General features: G+C 41.3%; 1 protein-coding gene across 1 annotated transcript in view; it reads right to left on the bottom strand.

The window, feature by feature from the left end:
- LOC134532620 (locomotion-related protein Hikaru genki) overlaps positions 1 to 19095 on the bottom strand; it is a 161373-nt gene that overhangs the window by 61897 nt on the left and 80381 nt on the right. The window contains exons 2-3 of the mRNA XM_063369252.1: positions 8484 to 8690; positions 1623 to 1714 (exon numbers count right to left, since the gene is read on the bottom strand). Of these exons, the coding sequence (XP_063225322.1) occupies positions 1623 to 1714; positions 8484 to 8690 (299 nt within the window). The remainder of the gene's footprint in view (positions 1 to 1622; positions 1715 to 8483; positions 8691 to 19095) is intronic.

Raw genomic sequence — 19095 nt, forward strand, 5'->3', positions numbered from 1 at the left:
AATTCTGCCATCTTGAAATAGAACATCCCAATCACCGAATGTTGCAGTATCGTTAGAGTCGCCATCTTGGATTCTAGAGTGTTGGCATTTTCGTTATCGTCACCATTTTGGATTCTAGAAACCTTTAAATTTTCGTTACGGTCACCATATTTGATTCTAGAATGATGCAATTTTCGTTACGGCCGCTATCTTGAAAATCCTTAATTATTGAGATAGAAATTCGGAAAAATTTATTAAAATATTTAAGATAATTAATTTAATAAAATTTAAATTAAAAACACACTTCCGTGTTGGAGTCCTCGTTGCGATCCTGGTGAGGGCAAAAACAAATAGCGATGTCCTTCCCCCACGGAAGGCCGACTGACCTCCCACCATTAATACCAAGGCTGAATTACATCTGCCAGTGTAATATCATGGCGGCCATTTTGGATCCGCCATTTTATTTTCGTCTGCTAAAGGGCGCTGCCGCCATGTTAGTTTAATTTTTATCTGATAGAGTGCAGTAATTACTTATTACCTTGAAATCCGCCATGTTGTTGGCCGTATTGGCCACCATATTGAAAATGTGTAATTTTTAAGTTAGAAATTAATTCTGAAAAAATTCCAAAAATCATCCCAAAAATTCGCTTTTTAATTTTTTACTGACTAGATCGATTACAGTGCTTGGTTCGATCCTTATCAATTCAAAAATTGTAATTTAATTAATAATACCATAAAAGTGACAGGTACAAAATTTCATTTGTTTGAATTCCACCTGTTTTAAGTATTATTAGTTTTAATTTGGTAACAGGATATCACTAATTGAAAAAAAAATTGAATAAAATTGCTTGTATCATTACGGAAAATAATACATGCAGGAATTGTTTTCTCATGAATAAACAGGAGCACAAGGGGAAAAAAACCAACGCACGTTTTACTAAATCAATGGCGCGTACTGAATTTTTTAAAAAATTCTAGCAGCTTGTAAAATTCTCCTTTGTTAAGCAAGAATAGAGTTCTAGTACAAGCCCTAATTTGTTTCGCAATTGTTTTTTTTTTTTTTTTTTAGTTACCTAGTTTTTAAAAAAGGAAAAGAATTTTATTTTTTTCCTTTAAATGACTACTTCACTCTCGGCAATATTTTAAAGAATTCTATGTTAGTTTGGTATCCGAGTTTCGTAATAATAAGTTTTCTTTTTAGTAACATGAAAACAGGTGAGTTTTCTCGTTACCGAGATTAGATGTTTATATATCAATGGTGTATACTATATATAATATAATGACCAGGGGCGCAACAACTAAATTTCCAAAAAGGGGGGGGGGGGCAATATACCTTTTTATAAAGAATCATCGATCCCCCTATTGAAGCGGGGGGTCAGGGGGTTCTCCCCCGGGAATATTTGTATTTCAAGGTGGAAAATGGTGCTATTTAAGCAGTTTTATTGTCTAAAAATTGATTACACAGCACTTTCTTTGCCCCCGTTTGCCCCCACTTGAATGTTTCAGAGGAGGGGGGGGGGGCAAAATACCCTTGCCCCCCCCCCCTGCTGTTGCGCCCCTGATAGTGACCGCGAGGTTGCACGAGCGAGCGACGAACTCGGGGACTGGCAGGGCGGCTAGCGGACCGCAGGCCTGCTGCCCACCTGCACAGTCGTGTTCCTGTAGGTGAGGATCACGTGCGGAGGACTGCGCTGCAGCCTACACCGCCGGGCCGGGCGCTGGTGACCCCCTCCCCCTGCAACAAGCCGCAGCGCCCTCTCGCTCTGTTCCTTCCTCCGTTTCATGTCATTTCAACAAAGCTTTATTCACATTGCAGTTGGATCTGTCTGTGCAACCATGCATTTCAACACATTTAATCATAGTTCCGGACATATACTCTCTTACAATGATAATGGGATCAAATATTTGACTTAATTTTTTTTTCAGTCGCCTGAATAATCATAAATCGAGGTGGATTAACATAAAATACTCATCTCATGACACATTATTTTTTAACGATAAACAGGGTAAACATGGTATTTGGAAACTCAGACGAAATATTTCGGGATGTTTTTTTCATAATATGAATGGAGGAGACACACACACACACCTACACACACACCTACACACCTACACACACACCTACACACCTACATACACACACATATATATATGGGTTGAGCCAATCAAATCTCACATATCCTGAAAAAAAAACATCCAAAGATAAATATTAGAGGAAATAAAGTAAAATAAATAATCCAACACTGATAACCTCTGAAGTTCACTAGGTCAATTATTTTCGTATTACATATCCTGTTGCCATTCCTTAAGATAATGTACATTCAACATGGAACTATATAAATAAAATTACAATATGTTTTGATTCTAGAAACTTTGTTTGTGAAACAACCATTTGAATGGTAGAATGTTTCAATGTCATAGTTAATATTTATAATTTATTGTACATTATTTCATTTCTTACCCTTGGCACCTAGATTCGGATTCTAGGAGTATATTCCAGGTACTCTCTGAGATTCGGATTCGAGATTCGAATCCGAGAAAATTCGTATCTGACCCATCACTAATATATATATAAAGATCCGGGAAGGTTCTGGATCGTGGAACTGGAGTCGATGTCCGCCATATTGAATTCTGACTTCACGGCGGCGATCTTGAATGACGTTTACCTTGACCTTTGACCTTGACCTCGGTGGCCTTTGTGGATCCACCGTTTGGTTTTTCAGCCATCTTTGATTCTATAAATTTCTGACTAATTTAATTGCCGCCATTTTGAATTACAACGTCATAATTCCACTTTTCGTTACGCCCGACATCAATTGATGTGAATTACGTCATCGTTGCAATTTTCGTTACGGCCGCATTTTGAAAATCCATATTGTTAAGCTATAAAATCGGCGAAAATTGTAAAATTTATAAAAAAAATTAAATAATTAAATTTTTATAATAAAATTTATAAAAATGTAGTGGGTTCGAACCTAGCGAAGTCATTTGATTAAAATGGCGATGGATTCTTCCTCCACAGAAGCCACCGGCAGACTGCTCAGCTCCCACCACTAATGCCTATGTAGATATTACGTCAGCCAGTATTACGTCATGGCAGTCATCTTAGGTCCGTCATCTGGTTTTCATCTGCTGGAGGCCACATCTTGGATCCGACATGTTTTCGTCTTCTAGATTGCACCGCCACCATATTAGTTTTAATTTTTGTTTAAAAATCCAAGATGGATTCCTGTGTGTCTATGTTCAAAGTTATGTTAACTAAGTTCATCAAGAATTTCGTAAATTCACTATGATCTGTGGATATTTAGAAAGCAGCGTTTCGTTAATTTTAGGTCGAAATTTTTTAAAGTACGTGTAACCTCTGGCGTATGACCATACCGCTATTAAAAATTGCAGTATCCGTTCTTCTGGTGACAAAATTCGCAACAGAACACAACTTCCAATAACAACGAAACACCTGCGGCGATTGCCGCTATGTTCACCCCTTCAGAGCTCAGGGGCTCGAACTAGGGTCGCATTCTTGGGAACCGTCTGATCGCTACGCCCTTGCGTAACTATTTGCTTTCCTCTTACCGTACAGATCAGTGGAAATGCGAAAAAATTCGATCCAAGCTGGAGCAGCTTGTGGCATGTAAGATACGGAATGACCTACCGTAATAGCTATGTAAAAAAAATTCATTCGTTTCTTTCAGGGAAAAATGTAAGTCCTTCCCATTGCAAAATTAGTTTAGTTAAAGACTGTGTTAAATTAGGCAGGCCTACAGTTCTGATAATTTTTTTTCCACAGATACGTTTGTTTTGATGTTTTAATCGTAAAATATTAGAATGTCGTTTACTTAAAATTTAAAATTTAAGTATTTATTTTCATATTGTAGTGTATTCGTGGTGGAAATATTTTGTCACGTACAAATTGCAAATAAAGATAAGGGCTGAATTCAGCCGTGAGTAAATAAATAAACAATGTGTACAGACAGTGAGGTCTATTCCAGAGCCATTGTGAGAGGATCGGCTAGGAAGGGGGGAGGGGGCAAAATGGCGGTGCACAGGAACCAGGAGCGGCCCGGTTGAGTTTCTAATACTTTGCCCTGACAGATCGAAAATCTCAAGTTTATTGTTACATAGGATACCTCACAAGCTCTGCGATGCGCGCAGGTCACGTTGCAAGCTACGTTTACAGTCTTTTGACTTTATAAATCTTGGTGCGTGAAAAGTTGTAAGTACATTAAATAACAGGGACGTGGTTCGACAAAATTATTTACCCCCTGGCCATTGGTTTTTGTCGATGGCTCTGGTCTATCCAGGATTTAAGGAGGGGAAAAAACGCAAATACAGAATTAGGAAATTATAGCAACTTAGCTATATATAAAGTTAAAAAGAGATTATTTTCAGATAATTATTGTAATCCTTTGTAGACTACAATAATGTATTTCCTCCCCAGTTCCGCTCGACAGGCCTCATACAGACACGCCACAGGAACTGTGTTCCCAAGAAGTTTACATTTAATGCTGGTTTGCACACGTATACTGTATGTATTGTACTGTACTGCATTGTACTGTGTATGCATGTTGTGAGATCATCTTATAGTTGAATCATAACAATGTCTTTCATGCAAACTTGACATGTGTGTTTCGTGTTTTTAATGTCATTAATATATATGACTTGTTTTTAACTAAATCAGCAAACAATTGACTTAAGAACCAAGTATTAAAAACAATTACACAAAAAAAAATTTTCTCTCAAACAAATTTTTTTTTTAATTTCTATGTAAACATTGGAGTTCCATCACTCTGCTATTTCCTGAGGTTTTAGTACGAGAACCAAATGTCTTTTAAAATTCAGTTGTAAAGAAAAACTTCTATAACATGACATGACTGTTGTTCACAGAGGATCTGGAGGGAAGGAGCGGGGCGAGCGGAGCAGCTGGCAGTCTTGTCGTCAGTTGTCTGTCTGCTCGAGCGCGGTCACGCTGCGTCGACGTTACGCCGACTGCGCCAGATGCCCCGAATGTCTCCAAGTGGCAAGTTTGTTCGCAAGTACCTTCACCCTCCCTGCCCCTCACCACTGCGCCGCCACCGCTGACCCGCGGTTCTTAGAGCATTGCTCATGGCGCATCTTCTAAACTTCGACGGCAGAATTGGCGATGTGCTGTTCCCAACTGTAGCTTTAACCATTGCCCACCTCGAGTTAAGAAAAAAAACTCTAATATTTGAATCACTCGTAGTCGTGCGTTGAAAATAGGCCTTTATTTACTAGAATCTGCCCATGTCTTCAATGGAATCTAAGAAGGAATTAATGAGTTTGTGGTAGTTGAAAATACGATACATAACCCTGTTGTAAATTTCTGTACAAATTGTTACAATTCTAATGCTAACAATGGATACAACCGCAGAGTTAGAGTTTAGAGTTGCGATTACGAGTTGCGAAAGTACGCAGAAGCACGAGAAAGAATGTAAACGTTTACAAAAGTATTGGGAAAGTATATGAAATCATGCGCTGCTCTTGTCATCTGTAACCGACTGTAAAGATGTTTCAATTCAAAAAACTTTTTTTTTTCAAACCCCATGCCATCGAGCAATATTCGTTACATTCGTTACACGTTAACTCAGTTACTTACTTCCGTTACCCTGTGATGCTGTTATTACTCTACCGGCTGTAAGAAAGTTTCACTTCAAAAACATCATCAACGAATAACAGGATAACACATACAGATGAAAACGATTCGCCATAAAAAAAAAAAAACAATAAACGTTCCTAGGCATCAACAGAAATAGTAAAAGTAAAATGTACAGGGATTGGTTTTTTGAAAGAGGCTTTGTGGAACATGTAAGTGAAAGTAATGAGTGACTAAGTAACTGGTAGAGTTCTGGAGTTATTCGAGTGTGTGACGGTTAGAACCCTAGAGAGGAGAAATCACAGGATGACAAATTTGGAGAGCGAAATGGCTGCGGTTGGTTTGTATCACTGTTGATTACGGGGCTTCTTTTACATCGCAAAAAAAAGTGTGTGTGTGGTCTTATATATGCTCGTTAGAAATTGTACTTACTTGGCGTAATAAAAAACTAATTTTATTTTTTGCATGGAAATAATTAATAAAAGTAAAATAATAAAGGGCTGAAGTAATATAAATACGGTTGATAAAGTATAAATTCAATAAAATTATTATTTTTTAAAAAAATTCTCATAATTCGATATTAATATAAACACGTGAATAAAATTAAAATTAAATTAGTAAAATAATCCAGATAAATTTATATAAATAATGAAAATCAATAAATATGCTGCATTTTTAACTTATGTATTTGTATTTTTTATTTCTTAAAGTCTGATATAATAATTTATAATGCAAATAAATTATACATACAGGAACATAATCTCACTTAATATAAATATTAAATTTTTTTTATAAACATTAATTATCACACTAATATTTACACTAAATAAATGTTTTAATGATATTTCAATATGAATAACTAACGTTTAAGATTGAAAAGCACATATGTAATTTTTACTTGCATGTAGCCTTTATTTTTATTCTGTGAAAATTTCGTTGCATGGTGCGCGCGCACCGTAAAAATTCACTCTTATTTTTTATAAAGCGCGTAAAGAAGTATAAACTTAAAAAACTTGCAAACCTATACTCACAATTTTTATAATTTAAGTACATAATAAATTAACTTTGTTAACGGTTACAATGGTAGAATAATATATATAACATACGATAGCACTGGATGTTTAAAGACAGAAAGGTATTCGTTTAAATTTCGTAACGGTCCTAATCCATTGACACGTACTCAGCTGAAAAACGCGAAACATGACAGCGAGGGGCGAATCATTTTTTCCACGCTGAGGGCTTATCCGGGACTTACATGCCTCCGAGCGGCCAGTAGTCAGTTTGGATCAGGCGTGCGGCCCGAAGTGGGCGCTGGTTGGTGGACGCGACGCCCTATCAGCGGGCGCCCAGGCGAAGGGATCATTTCGGTCTGCTCCGTGCCCCGGGGGTGGAGGGGGGAAGAGAAGGGATGAGAACTAGATGGTACGTAGGCAGGAGAGGAAAGCAAACATCTGCAGAGGAGGAGAGAGAAAAAAACTTTCTCTTTAAAGCGGCCACTCAGTGCGATGTTGGAAGGGTATGGGGAGGCAATCTGGATTTTCGACTGCTTCAAAATGCCACTTCTTCTTGGACCTTATCTCTTTCGCATCCCTTGGCTCATTCTTTCGTGGAATGCGTTCCCATGGAAACATGCATGAGTGCCGAGCGAGATATTCCTTTAGTTTAGTGCGGTAACAGTTGACTATTACGGACATGATATTTATCGTTTTCACATTTTCTCTACGTAACAAACTTTATTCGATTTATAATATTTATTTAGCTTGTAAAAATTAACATCGATGCTTTTGCATATAGATAACCCTTTTTATCTATTTATTAGCTGTGTGCCCTATGGGAAAGTATTTTATTCTCATTTTTGATGAATTACCAAAAACGCTGTAACAACTGACTTTTTATTTTAAAACAGAAGTATAAACACCAATTTACATATTTTTAACTTCAAAATTGACGTATTTCCATACAAACTTCCATCCCCTATTTAACCTCCTTAGGGGTTTCTTAATGCTCACATGCGTTATATAAGGAACTCCTATGCAAAATTGCATGCTCCTAGACCTATAGCTGTGCGTTGTCTGCCAGTAACTGTTAGAGTTGTATTGAGTGGATTTGTTTTCAGCTATCAGAATTATAATCATACTTTCTAAAGTGAATTTCAAGAAAAATAATGATCAATGTTCGTAATGAATTGAAAAAATATGTAAAATGTACTTGCTTATAATATTTAGTTTATTTATAAAGTGATTTACTTTTTTTTCTTTTATTTTCCAACTTTGAGATATAATTAAGAACTGAAACCACATATAGGAAGAAAGAGCAAAAAAAAAAAAAATTCTTGACAAACAAGTCCAGAGGAAACCATTGATATATATTTATGTGGTATGCTAGGCTGAGCCCAGAAAGTAATATTGTAGGTCTCGTAGCATATATGCGTCAACACACTTCATATGCATGCATGTTTTCGTAGTTTCTTCAGACTTTGATTATTTTTTTTAACTTTACGTTAATTCAACCATTGTATTTTTTACAGGTAAAAAGAGAATAATGTTTGAAGATAGAAAATTTTACTAAACTAGATAGTGTTTAAATTTTCTTAATATGTTTCCCCGTTGGCCAATTTATAAAAAACATGTGTTTACTTAAGAAATAATTACGAGAGAAAGATACGTATTTCTTCGCTCAAAGATATTTGTGTAAATGGGAATTTACACTAATGAGACACTATATATCTTTGCGGTCCCTCTTCCTTTCCCCCCGTCAAACACCCCAGGAGAGCCGAGCTCAATTCCCACCAATCAGTGCTTAAATACGTAAATATTATTTTAATAAACGAGAAAAAATATTTGCCTTCGGCTAATTTCAATAGATTCACGGCGATATCTTAAGAACGGCGCACCTGACTTGTGACACAGCGGGCCGACCCACTCGCCGCCGATGCACTTGATCTTGCACATCCTCCGCTCCTCCAAGGGCCCGACCTGGCCCACGAACTTGACCTCTGAGACCTGCGAGTAGTCGGCCAGGTGGCGCTCGTTCGCGGAGTAGGGCGCCATGGAGCCGTTCAGCGCCATGTCCGGGGGAGGACAGCCCGTCCCGGTCCACTCTGCAACAAGCGGCAGTCCTGCCTCAGGCGCCAGACACTTGTTGGCCTCTATGTGTACACCAATGTTCAGAAATATTGAGCACCAGCACATACACTTATGTTCATAGACATTGAGCGCTACACCCGGGAAGGACAGCCCGTCCCGGACCACTCTGCAACAAGCGGCAGTCCTGCCTCAGGCGCCAGACACTTGTTGGCCTTTATGTGTACACTTAGGTTCAGAAATACTGAATACTAGCGCATACACTTATGTTCATAGACATTGAGCGCTACACCCGGGAAGGACAGCCCGTCCCGGTCCACTCTGCAACAAGCGGCAGTCCTGCCTCAAGCGCCAGACACTTGTTGGCCTTTATGTGTACACTTAGGTTCAGAAATACTGACTACTAGCGCATACACTTATGTTCATAGACATTGAGCGCTACACCCGGGAAGGACAGCCCGTCCCGGTCCACTCTGCAACAAGCGGCAGTCCTGCCTCAGGCGCCAGACACTTGTTGGCCTTTATGTACACTTAGGTTCAGAAATATTGAGCACCAGCACATACACTTATGTTCATAGACATTGAGCGCTACACCTGGGAAGGACAGCCCGTCCCGGTCCACTCTGCAACAAGCGGCAGTCCTGCCTCAGGCGCCAGACACTTGTTGGCCTTTATGTGTACACTTAGGTTTATAAATACTGAATACTAGCGCATACACTTATGTTCATAGACATTGAGCGCTACACCCGGGAAGGACAGTCAGTCCCGGTCCAGTCTGCAACAAGCGGCAGTCCAGCCTCAGGCGCCAGACACTTTTTTTCCTTTATGTGTACACTTAGGTTCAGAAATATTGAGCACCAGTACATACTATTATGATCACAAACATGAGCGGCGTGTCCCGGTCCATTCTGCAACAAGCTAAAGTCGTTCCTCGGTTGCCAGAAACTAGTTGGCCTTGAAATTTACACCAATGTACAGAAATATTAAGCACCAGAACATGCACTAATGTTTACAAACTTTGAGCAGCAACTCCCAGTCCACTTCGCAAATTAACAATCGTTGTTCATTAACAACCATTGTTCATTAAAATTGGGCGTAATCCCAAGGGAAGGAAGCTTGTCCAATTTACAACAACTAGCAATCTTTCTTTGGGTGTAAGATGTATTAATGGTCAGGATAATATATGGGTTTATGTGCAGTTAAATTAAGCATGAAAATACATCCGAAATAAATAATAACAATTTTGATATCCCACCGTGGCTAGTGATATTTATCTTTAACCTCATAATATAATATTTTGGTATTAATTCAGTTTATACAATTGATAAGTCGCTAAAAAGTTTAAAAGGTACTTAAGCCACTAATATTGCCCAAATATTATCAAACGTTACGTATAATATTATTTTTTTTCATTTCGTAATAAATTTATTAGTTTGAAAATATTTCAATCCGCACAGTGTTTCGCGTACATATTAAAGACGCGTTGAATAGCGCAGAGCGGGCTCGAATCAAAAGGCTGAACTCGAGTAGTCGGCTTTCGTGTTCGCGTTTGGCGCCCAGCGCGAGGACCGATCCCGCATTCAAGATCGGGCCGTTACGTTAGCTCGCCGAGGTGCGACGCACCTGAGGGATAATTACATTCGGCGCCTCAGGAGAGCCACTTGTTTTCGGCGGGCACACAAGCCCGCGAGTTTGTCCCCAGGGCGCGAGCGCCGCTGTGTACGAGCACCTTCCGCGAAGCGTCGTCTAATTAAATTCAGGGCGCGGCGGGAGTGGATTCTGCACGGCCGGCGTTAGCGGCGCCGAAGGAGGGGGAACTGGCGAAGGAGAAAGGGTCGGTGGAGGGTGGGGGGGGGAGGTGTTGAAACGTCGGGGAAGGGAAGGGGATAATTCCCGCAGACGCCGAGCGGATGCCTATTGGAGAAGCCTAAGATCCACGAGCATGGAGTCAGATGCCCGAATAACCAGCGTTCGTTCGTTCGTATTTTTTTTTTTTGCGTGTATCATCTTTGTTCTCGATATACGACATTTGGTGGGGGAAATTTCGTGAATGGAACGGAAGTCGGCATGGAACGAAAATGTGTAAACTCGGTGCTGCCATCATTGACGAATGGCACGAACAAAAGTTCACAAAACCAAAGGGAAACTTTATAGTATTATCTGTTTAATGAATTTTAATAAAATTCTAACAAAACAAATCTTTTTCGCTATAGTCGGAGCAGTTTCATTACATAGTTTAAAATTTCGGTCTGCTAATCAAACGTTTCTATAGTCGACATAGCTGCTCCGGCATCGAATTCTAGCGGCGGGTGCGGTAACAACGTGTGATTCGTGTCCAGAAATGCAGTTGAAAACATTATTTGCGTATATTTATCAAGCTCGGAATTATTTTAAAGAACTCTGCGTTAAATTTCGTGTCCGAGTTTCTTATTGTAAGCGTATTTGCAAAAGTTGTTTAGGTTATGTTAGTGACATTTCAAATAATTGCAACATGGTGTATTTTAGGTCAAGAACCAAATTCGCATGAAGTATATACTTATACGTACTTATACGAATCGCAAGGACTCTCCGAACTGGAAGTGAAGTATGAAAGTATGAAGACAATCTGTGTACTGATCGTGTTCTTAGAGTTAAAGAATAGTGGCAATTTAATAACATTTAAGTAATCTAAAGACTTTTTAAACCATTTACTTTCAACACTATACTATTATTAATAATATGAACAAATAATAAATATTTTGACATGTTTATGTGGAAGTTTCAACTAATGCACACGCATACCGATCGTAACTAAGGAACATTGAATCATAAAGTGAATTGCCCTGAATTCGTGAGACACTAACGAAGTGTTTAAAAATAACTTATTTCAAAACATCGTTTTTCCAATAAAATACCTTCGTTGAAACCTGTTAGGCTGGGTAATAGCGCTTGGAGAGGCCACACATTGAACCCGCCCGGATGTGTCGAGCACGCGAGTGAAGCAAGGTCGCAAGTACGAAACTGCGTACTCAAATTATAATTCGGCTTTAAGCTGGGTTCACAGTTAAAAATAATAATAAGCGAGTACATAGCAGGCCCTAGCACCCGACCTGAGCGAAATCGATTCGCAATTGAAACCTTACTGTTAATTTTAGCTAATGAAATTTCGTGATCAATCAGTCATGTATTTTGGTAGTGTTAGTTAATAACCATGTTAATTAGCAAATGAGCGAATGGTTATCCCATGACATGTTACTATCAGTTTGCGAACACAGTTATTCAACAAATAAATTTATTGGGGAGGGAGTGTTTGTGTAATATTTTTAGTTTTACAATTGTAGGTTAACCACGAAACTTTTATTTTATATTTACATTTATCGCTAGTAACTTTTTCTAAGTAATTGAATTACTTTATTTTTTAAGCAGGATTAACCTGAGCTTTGTAATATCTCGACAATTTCTTGCCACAATATGGTTGATAAATATGAACAGTCCTTAAGTCTCGCCAAAAATGGCACTTTACTCTTCTCTCAATATCTGTTGCGTCCGTAACAGAAATAACATACATTCACATCCCTCCTATACGCATGACCTCTCTCCTATGCGCTGTTGTGAAATAGTGGATTCGAAAACATGGCAGTAAAATCTTTTGCAAATGACTTACTACTGTTAAGCCCCTATCACACTATGAAAGTTTCCTTGGAAGGTCTTCCATGGCAGCAGTCATGGATGATTCTGTGGAAGAATTATCAAGCGCTGGCCATTTTCAGGGAAGTTTTTGTAATCGTTCGTGTTCGAATTTCTGTGAACGTTTCGAAGAAGGCGGAAATTTTTCTCATTCGGAATGAAGTGTTGGAGTGCTCCTAGTGTCAAAAAACGTTGATTTATTTTGGAGGGATTGAAGTTTTCTTCGATTTTGATTTGAAACGCAATGAACAAGTGATCTGTTGAGGCAGTTACAGAATAAATGGACAATATTGAAAGAAAAAATCCAGGTTCATAAAAAAAGAGAGCGTGTAACTCAGTACACGTGATATAAGTAAAACTTCTTTGGCAATTCAAACTGTGCGTGTTACTGTTTCTTCAAACAATTTTGCCATTTGGAACACACCAAATCTCTGAATTAAACATAATATTCATTACAGGTAGCGCTATCTGTGCGGAAAATGCAGGGACTGTCTCAACAGCGCTCTCTACGCTGCTGGTTGAACAAGGAGGAACGCGAGCACGCTGGTAGCAAATATAAAATTCAAGGCATTCACAGCTGACTGTATAGGATACCTATATATTTTTGACGTGACAACGTCTAATAAATCGATGAACGCTGGCTGCACGCACGAAATTGTCCCACTACGGATGTCCCACTACGGATGTCCCACTACCGATGTCCCACTAAATGCGTGGCATCTCTCTGGTATGTTGCGGACGGTACAGAGAACTCGGCCGGCACGTGGCGGCGTACTGGTTCGAGGTTATAGTTGTGCACCGCGCCACGGGAGTATATTCGCAAGGAAATGGCGTTCTTACAAGTACGTATTATTTTAATTACTAGTGTAAATCAGTATATTTAAACTGTGTTGTATGAGTATTGTTTTAGCTGTGTAACTAAATATTTATTGCTGGTATGATAATTTTCACGCTTTAGTTTGAAATTGGTAATTATTTGTCATGAGTTATTATTTGATCAACTAAATCACACACCGTATTATAGTTATGAGCCCACGAGCGTGTAAATATTTCGAGTCCAACAGAGAATATGCTAGTTAAAAGAAATTCAAACAAATATCGTGCGTGGAATAAAATTAATTTAGACCATCTGAAACGATTTTCTCAAAATGGGCTCGTGGTCGTGTGGTTAGCGTGGATGAATACTGTTAATTATTATGAACTATTTTGCCCAGCTATCAATGAATGTGTACCACCAGACTTTATTTACGAATTATGTAATAATTTATACCATATAGGCGAAGACGAAAATGAAGATGCCATTTTAATGCATGTGCATCTCCATAAGGCAGCACCCTCAGCCAACCATGCAAACCTATTCAGTGACATAAAGGAATTTAAACCCAATCACTTCAGTGACGATGACATTATTCCGAATATTGTTCACGAAACTGTGTACCTACAATACGAAAGGCAATACCAGCAGAAAAATCATACTGAACCACACCAAAGAGTTGTCACCACCACCAGATGCACCACACCACCCGCCACTACGATGGAAAGTGCGTATGCGTGGCAAACTGTGCCACACACTGGCACAAAGAGAACTGTCTCGTCACCTAGCCCCAGCTCTTCTCCAAAAGCGAAGTCCCAGCGTACGCTGAACAACAGGTATTCTGTGCTTACAACAGAGGAACCTGTTGCCTGGCAAGAACCAGCAGCCGACAGACCAAGCACGACCAAAACTTCAACGAAAACAGCAAACAAGATGACACCCAAACCCACAATTCTGAACAAGCTGTCACCCAAACTGAAAATGCCCCCAATAATCGTGAAAACTAGCCTCAACCAAGGATTTAACAACCACAAAACAGCACTGACCAACTTCGTTAAGAACAACTTCACCATCAGCTGTCCCAGATACAACGTAAAGATCAAGACAGACTCCGCCGACGACCATGACGCAGTTCAAAAATACCTGAAGGAGCGCGGATTTGAGCTGTACACACACTCAAGGCCGGAACAGCGGAACAGCCGCTTCGTTGTTCGTGGCCTTGACGTGGACACGGACACCCAGGAGCTTGGTGAACAACTGCAGTCCCTGGGGCTGGACGTGGCCACGATCAAGCGTATGGACCGGAGGACACCGGAGGAGGAAGCGGTTCCAGTCCCACTGTTCCTAATAACCCTGAATGGAACTACACAGCTGTCTGCGGTCCTGGGCACGCACTGCCTGGACCACATGCAAGTGCAATTTGAAGCCTGCAGAGCCCAGCAGGAGCTTCAGCGCTGCATAAACTGCCAGCGCTGGGGCCACTCCATCTACTGCTGCAGCATGAAGCCCAGGTGCGTGCGCTGTGTGGAACAACACCCCTCCACCGCCTTCCTACGAACCAAGGAAGAAGAGCCGACCTGCGTCAACTGTGTCGACCATCACCTCCCCCACAAGAACCACCACGCCGCTTCCCGGGACTGCCCAGTCAGGATGGCGATGCTCGCAACCAAACAGGTAACCAGACCACCCGCAGCACCCACACACCACAGCTCACACCCAACCAGCTTCCCCTCACTACAGCCACCCAAAATATCATTTGCAAACAAATTAAAATCATTCACAGCCCACACCCCCACACAAGTAGCGCAGCAAGCTCCTACACCCACACCCCAGCAGACCTCTCGAGTAAGTCGCGCACCCATAATTACCACGCCACGTCAAAGCAACCCATCCATCCCACCAAATAAAAATCAAGCACCTAACAAGGAATCCAGCCCTTTTAGCGAACTATCAGAATTATTGAAATTGATTAAAGAACTTAATATACTAAAATGGGTTCCCTTTATCCTGGACGCCACAAGGAAATTTAAGACAGCGCAGAACTCCGACGAGAAGTGCACAGTGATCTTCACTGTCTTCCAAGCCCTCGCAGATGCCTTCCCTTAGATTCTTTGTCTGGAATAGCAACAGCATTTTCAATAAAACTGCTGAGTTCAATCATTTCATTTCACTTCACAAACCAGACCTGGTGTTCCTGGCTGAAACCTGGCTCAGTGCTTGCGTTCCGTTGACTGTACCGGGATATGTGACGCACCGAGCTGACCGATTGGATGGTGCACAGGGAGGCGTGGCTCTTCTTGTGCGCCTGACTTTGTCGCACCACAGGCGACAAATCCCTCAAATGGAACATGTGGAAGCGGTGGCAGTCCGGCTGCACACGAACCCCACGCCTTTCACTGCTGTAGCTCTCTACATCCCACCAACCACGCCATTCCCGAAGGAGGACCTCCATACCCTCCGAAGGCTGGACTCACGCGTAATATTAGCTGGCGATTACAACGCCAGACACACATCCTGGGGCTGCCTTAGGAACAATTATAGAGGTGTTGCCCTCCGCAAATACCTGATGGAAACCACCCTGACACTACATTTCCCTGACAAATTCACTTACCACCCCCACTCCCATACTGGCAGCCCCAGCATCCTTGACTTGGTGATAGGCACAAACCTACCCCGAGTCAACCCCCTAACAGTCTGCACCGACCTGACGTCCGACCACTACCCCATCATGGGGTCACTAGACACAACAGTCACCCCAGCCACCACAAACTACACCTATAACTACAAGCTAGCCGACTGGAAATCCTACCGGTTAGCTATGGATCAGCAGCTAGACCTGCAACATAAGGCCCGCACAAAGGAAGAACTTGACCAGCATGTTCTTCACTTTGCTGACACCATCATCACATCAGCTTCAATGCACATCCCTAAAGCCAAACCCCACCATCTTGGTACACCATTCCCAGACCATATCAAACAGCTCATTACATCCCGCAACAAGGCACGGAGTCGATGGCAGCGCACACGCCAGCAGCCGTTCAGGGACGGCTACAACGCACTGTTCAGACAGTGCAGAGTAGCTGTTGCTGAATGGACAACGGCATGCGAAGTCAAAAAACTTCGTGCTTTGTCTCTCGCGAGTGGCTCGGCATGGCGTTTTGCTCGTGGTCTTCGCTCGGCCAGGTCAGCGGTTCCACCTCTCGAGGTGGACGGCGGCATGGCGGAGGTGGCGCCCGACAGGGCTGACTGCATGGCCGACCACTTCGCAGAATCATTCACCCCTGCTCCAGTGCCACCCCACCTCTCCAAACTGCCCACCCACTACACCCCACCCCCACCACCTGCCCCTGTAGACATCAAATTAGCCACACCCAGAGAGGTGACTAAGGAGATAAACCGTGTGAAGTCCAGAGTGGCCCCAGGCCCAGATGGCATCTCACCTCGCCTCCTCAAATCCATATCACGTAAAGCACTAGTTTACCTCACCCACATCATCAACAGCATCCTCATCACAGGTCATTACCCACTACCATGGCGTGAGGCTACAGTAGTGCCCATCTACAAAGGAAAAGGTGCAACCAATCGGCCAGCGTCGTACCGTCCCATATCCCTGCTGTCCATCATCTCCAAGGTGGCGGAGCGCATATTGCTGTCCAGGCTGGAAGCGGAAGTAGCATGCCTACAACCGCTGCCAGAATTCCAGTTTGGCTTCAGGCGCAATTTATCAACCCAACATGCATTAGCTCACGTCACCGACATCATCACCTACAACTTCACCCAACGAACCCATACCGGCATGCTGTTGCTAGATCTAAGTCGTGCATTCGATTCAGTTAACCACCAGGCCCTTATCCTTAAGCTGGCCTTTTTGGGATTCCACCCTGCACTCAGATTCATCCTCCACTCTTTCCTTGAAGCCCGAACTTTCAACGTGCGGGTGGAAGGGTCCACCTCATCTACCAGGCAAATCACCGCAGGAGTCCCTCAAGGGTCCACGCTTTCCCCCCTTCTCTTCTCCCTCTATTGCCATGACATCCCAAAAAACCCCGAATGCACGGTAGTCATGTACGCGGACGATACCGCGTTGATGGTAACACACCATGACCCCACTCTAATTAAAGCCAGGCTGACCGCGGCCGTCAACTCTGTCAATAACTACTTCATGTCCTGGGGCATTCTTCCCAACCCCGCCAAGACATAAGCAATTATTTTCACCAGACGCCGCCCCCGTCAGCCACCAGCACTGTTCGTGGGAGGCGCAGTGATCAACTGGAGCGATTCAGTGAAATACCTCGGTGTGACACTGGATCGCACACTGCGCTTCTCACAGCACTTCTCGTCGGCCACTGCTCGGGCCTATCGCGTATTCAACTCGCTCTCCCCCATACTCCGCCCCTACAGCCCCCTCCCAGACCAGGACCGTGTACGCCTCTTCAAGGCGTACATAGTACCTATCTTATTGTATGCATTAGTAATATTTGCCCATGTACCCGACATCCGTTTCCACCAACTAAATACATGTTTCAATAAACTACTCAGAGCCACACTCGGGAAATACAGACACGTAACCAACATACAGCTACATGACCTTGCAAACACACAATCACCAAGATCTCTAGTCACACGATACACAGACAAATTCTTCCACAAAGCTGCACAACACCCGTCTACACTGATACAGAACATTGGCAAACACGACATCACCAGACCCTATCCACACAAACTCATTACAGATTACCACCCCGGCAGGCCACCCTGACTGGGCGGCCCCAAGATCTCCACTGGGACACCATCCAAAGTGCAAGTGCAGTGTATATCATGTATATATGTGTATAGTATGGACGCCAACCACAGTGCCATACCAGTGTAGCCATTAACGGACGCCAACCATAGCGCATTGTTTGTTTGTTTGTTTGTTTGATAGCTTAGTTCTTAAACCAATAATATTCAGTTTTCTTGTAACACTTATCTGTATATATTCATTTTTAATTCTGTGTAAATAATACTAAATGTAATAATGTGTGCATTTCCCAGTGACGTCAAGACATTGAGCCCAATGGCTCCAAAGGCAAAGACAAAAGGGTTTTTAAAGTTTCCTTTTATGTTATGTATATATTCTCAGTACTATGAAAATAATGAAGTGTTAATATGTAAAAAATTTGGCAAAAGAGCAGGAAACTACTGGTATGTCTAAATAACCCTGCAAACCATGTATTGTGACAATTACGAAAAATAAAAACCTATTAATAATTAATTGACTTCCAATCCAAAGGTTATCGTTTCGAATCTCGGCAGCTGCGAATTTTTTTTGTACTTGGTAAAATAAATACGTCGCACGCAACATTTCAAAAGTAATAAATATATTTGAATTAATGAATGCAAATAAAAGTAAATTTATTAATTAAATTGTACATTTCATTTCACTCCTTTGTATCCATACAAATATAGTGTATATACAATATATACAAGTATAGTGATAATGCAATAAAAATGATTCAATTTTATTCATAAAAGTATGCAGAGGTAGATTTTATAATACAAAAGATAGAAAAATTAAAAACAATTTCTTCCTCAAAGAATATAATATTTTTAATGCCTAAATGGTTTGGTTGCAAAAACCTATTACGGCTCAGTCTCAGGCCGAATATGACATTTCCTTTTCTTCTGGATCAATAATTTCATCAATGTTTTGTTATGACGTTGTCACGTTAAACTATCATCCGTAAACCGACTTTACAGACAACCAATTTTTTTTTTCTGAAACAATCGCATGCGCGCATCTACTCAGTCTTATTCTTTTGTTCATCCCTCTTTCTCTCTCTCTCTCTCTCTCTCTCTCTCTCTCTATATATATATATATATATATATATATATATATATATATATATGAGCCGGTTAAAGCCAAAGTGGTTTAAGTCACATTTTACCTGTTTTGAGATACA

This window comes from Bacillus rossius, chromosome 1 (assembly GCF_032445375.1).
Source record: "Bacillus rossius redtenbacheri isolate Brsri chromosome 1, Brsri_v3, whole genome shotgun sequence".
NCBI classification, from domain to species: Eukaryota; Metazoa; Arthropoda; class Insecta; order Phasmatodea; family Bacillidae; genus Bacillus; species Bacillus rossius.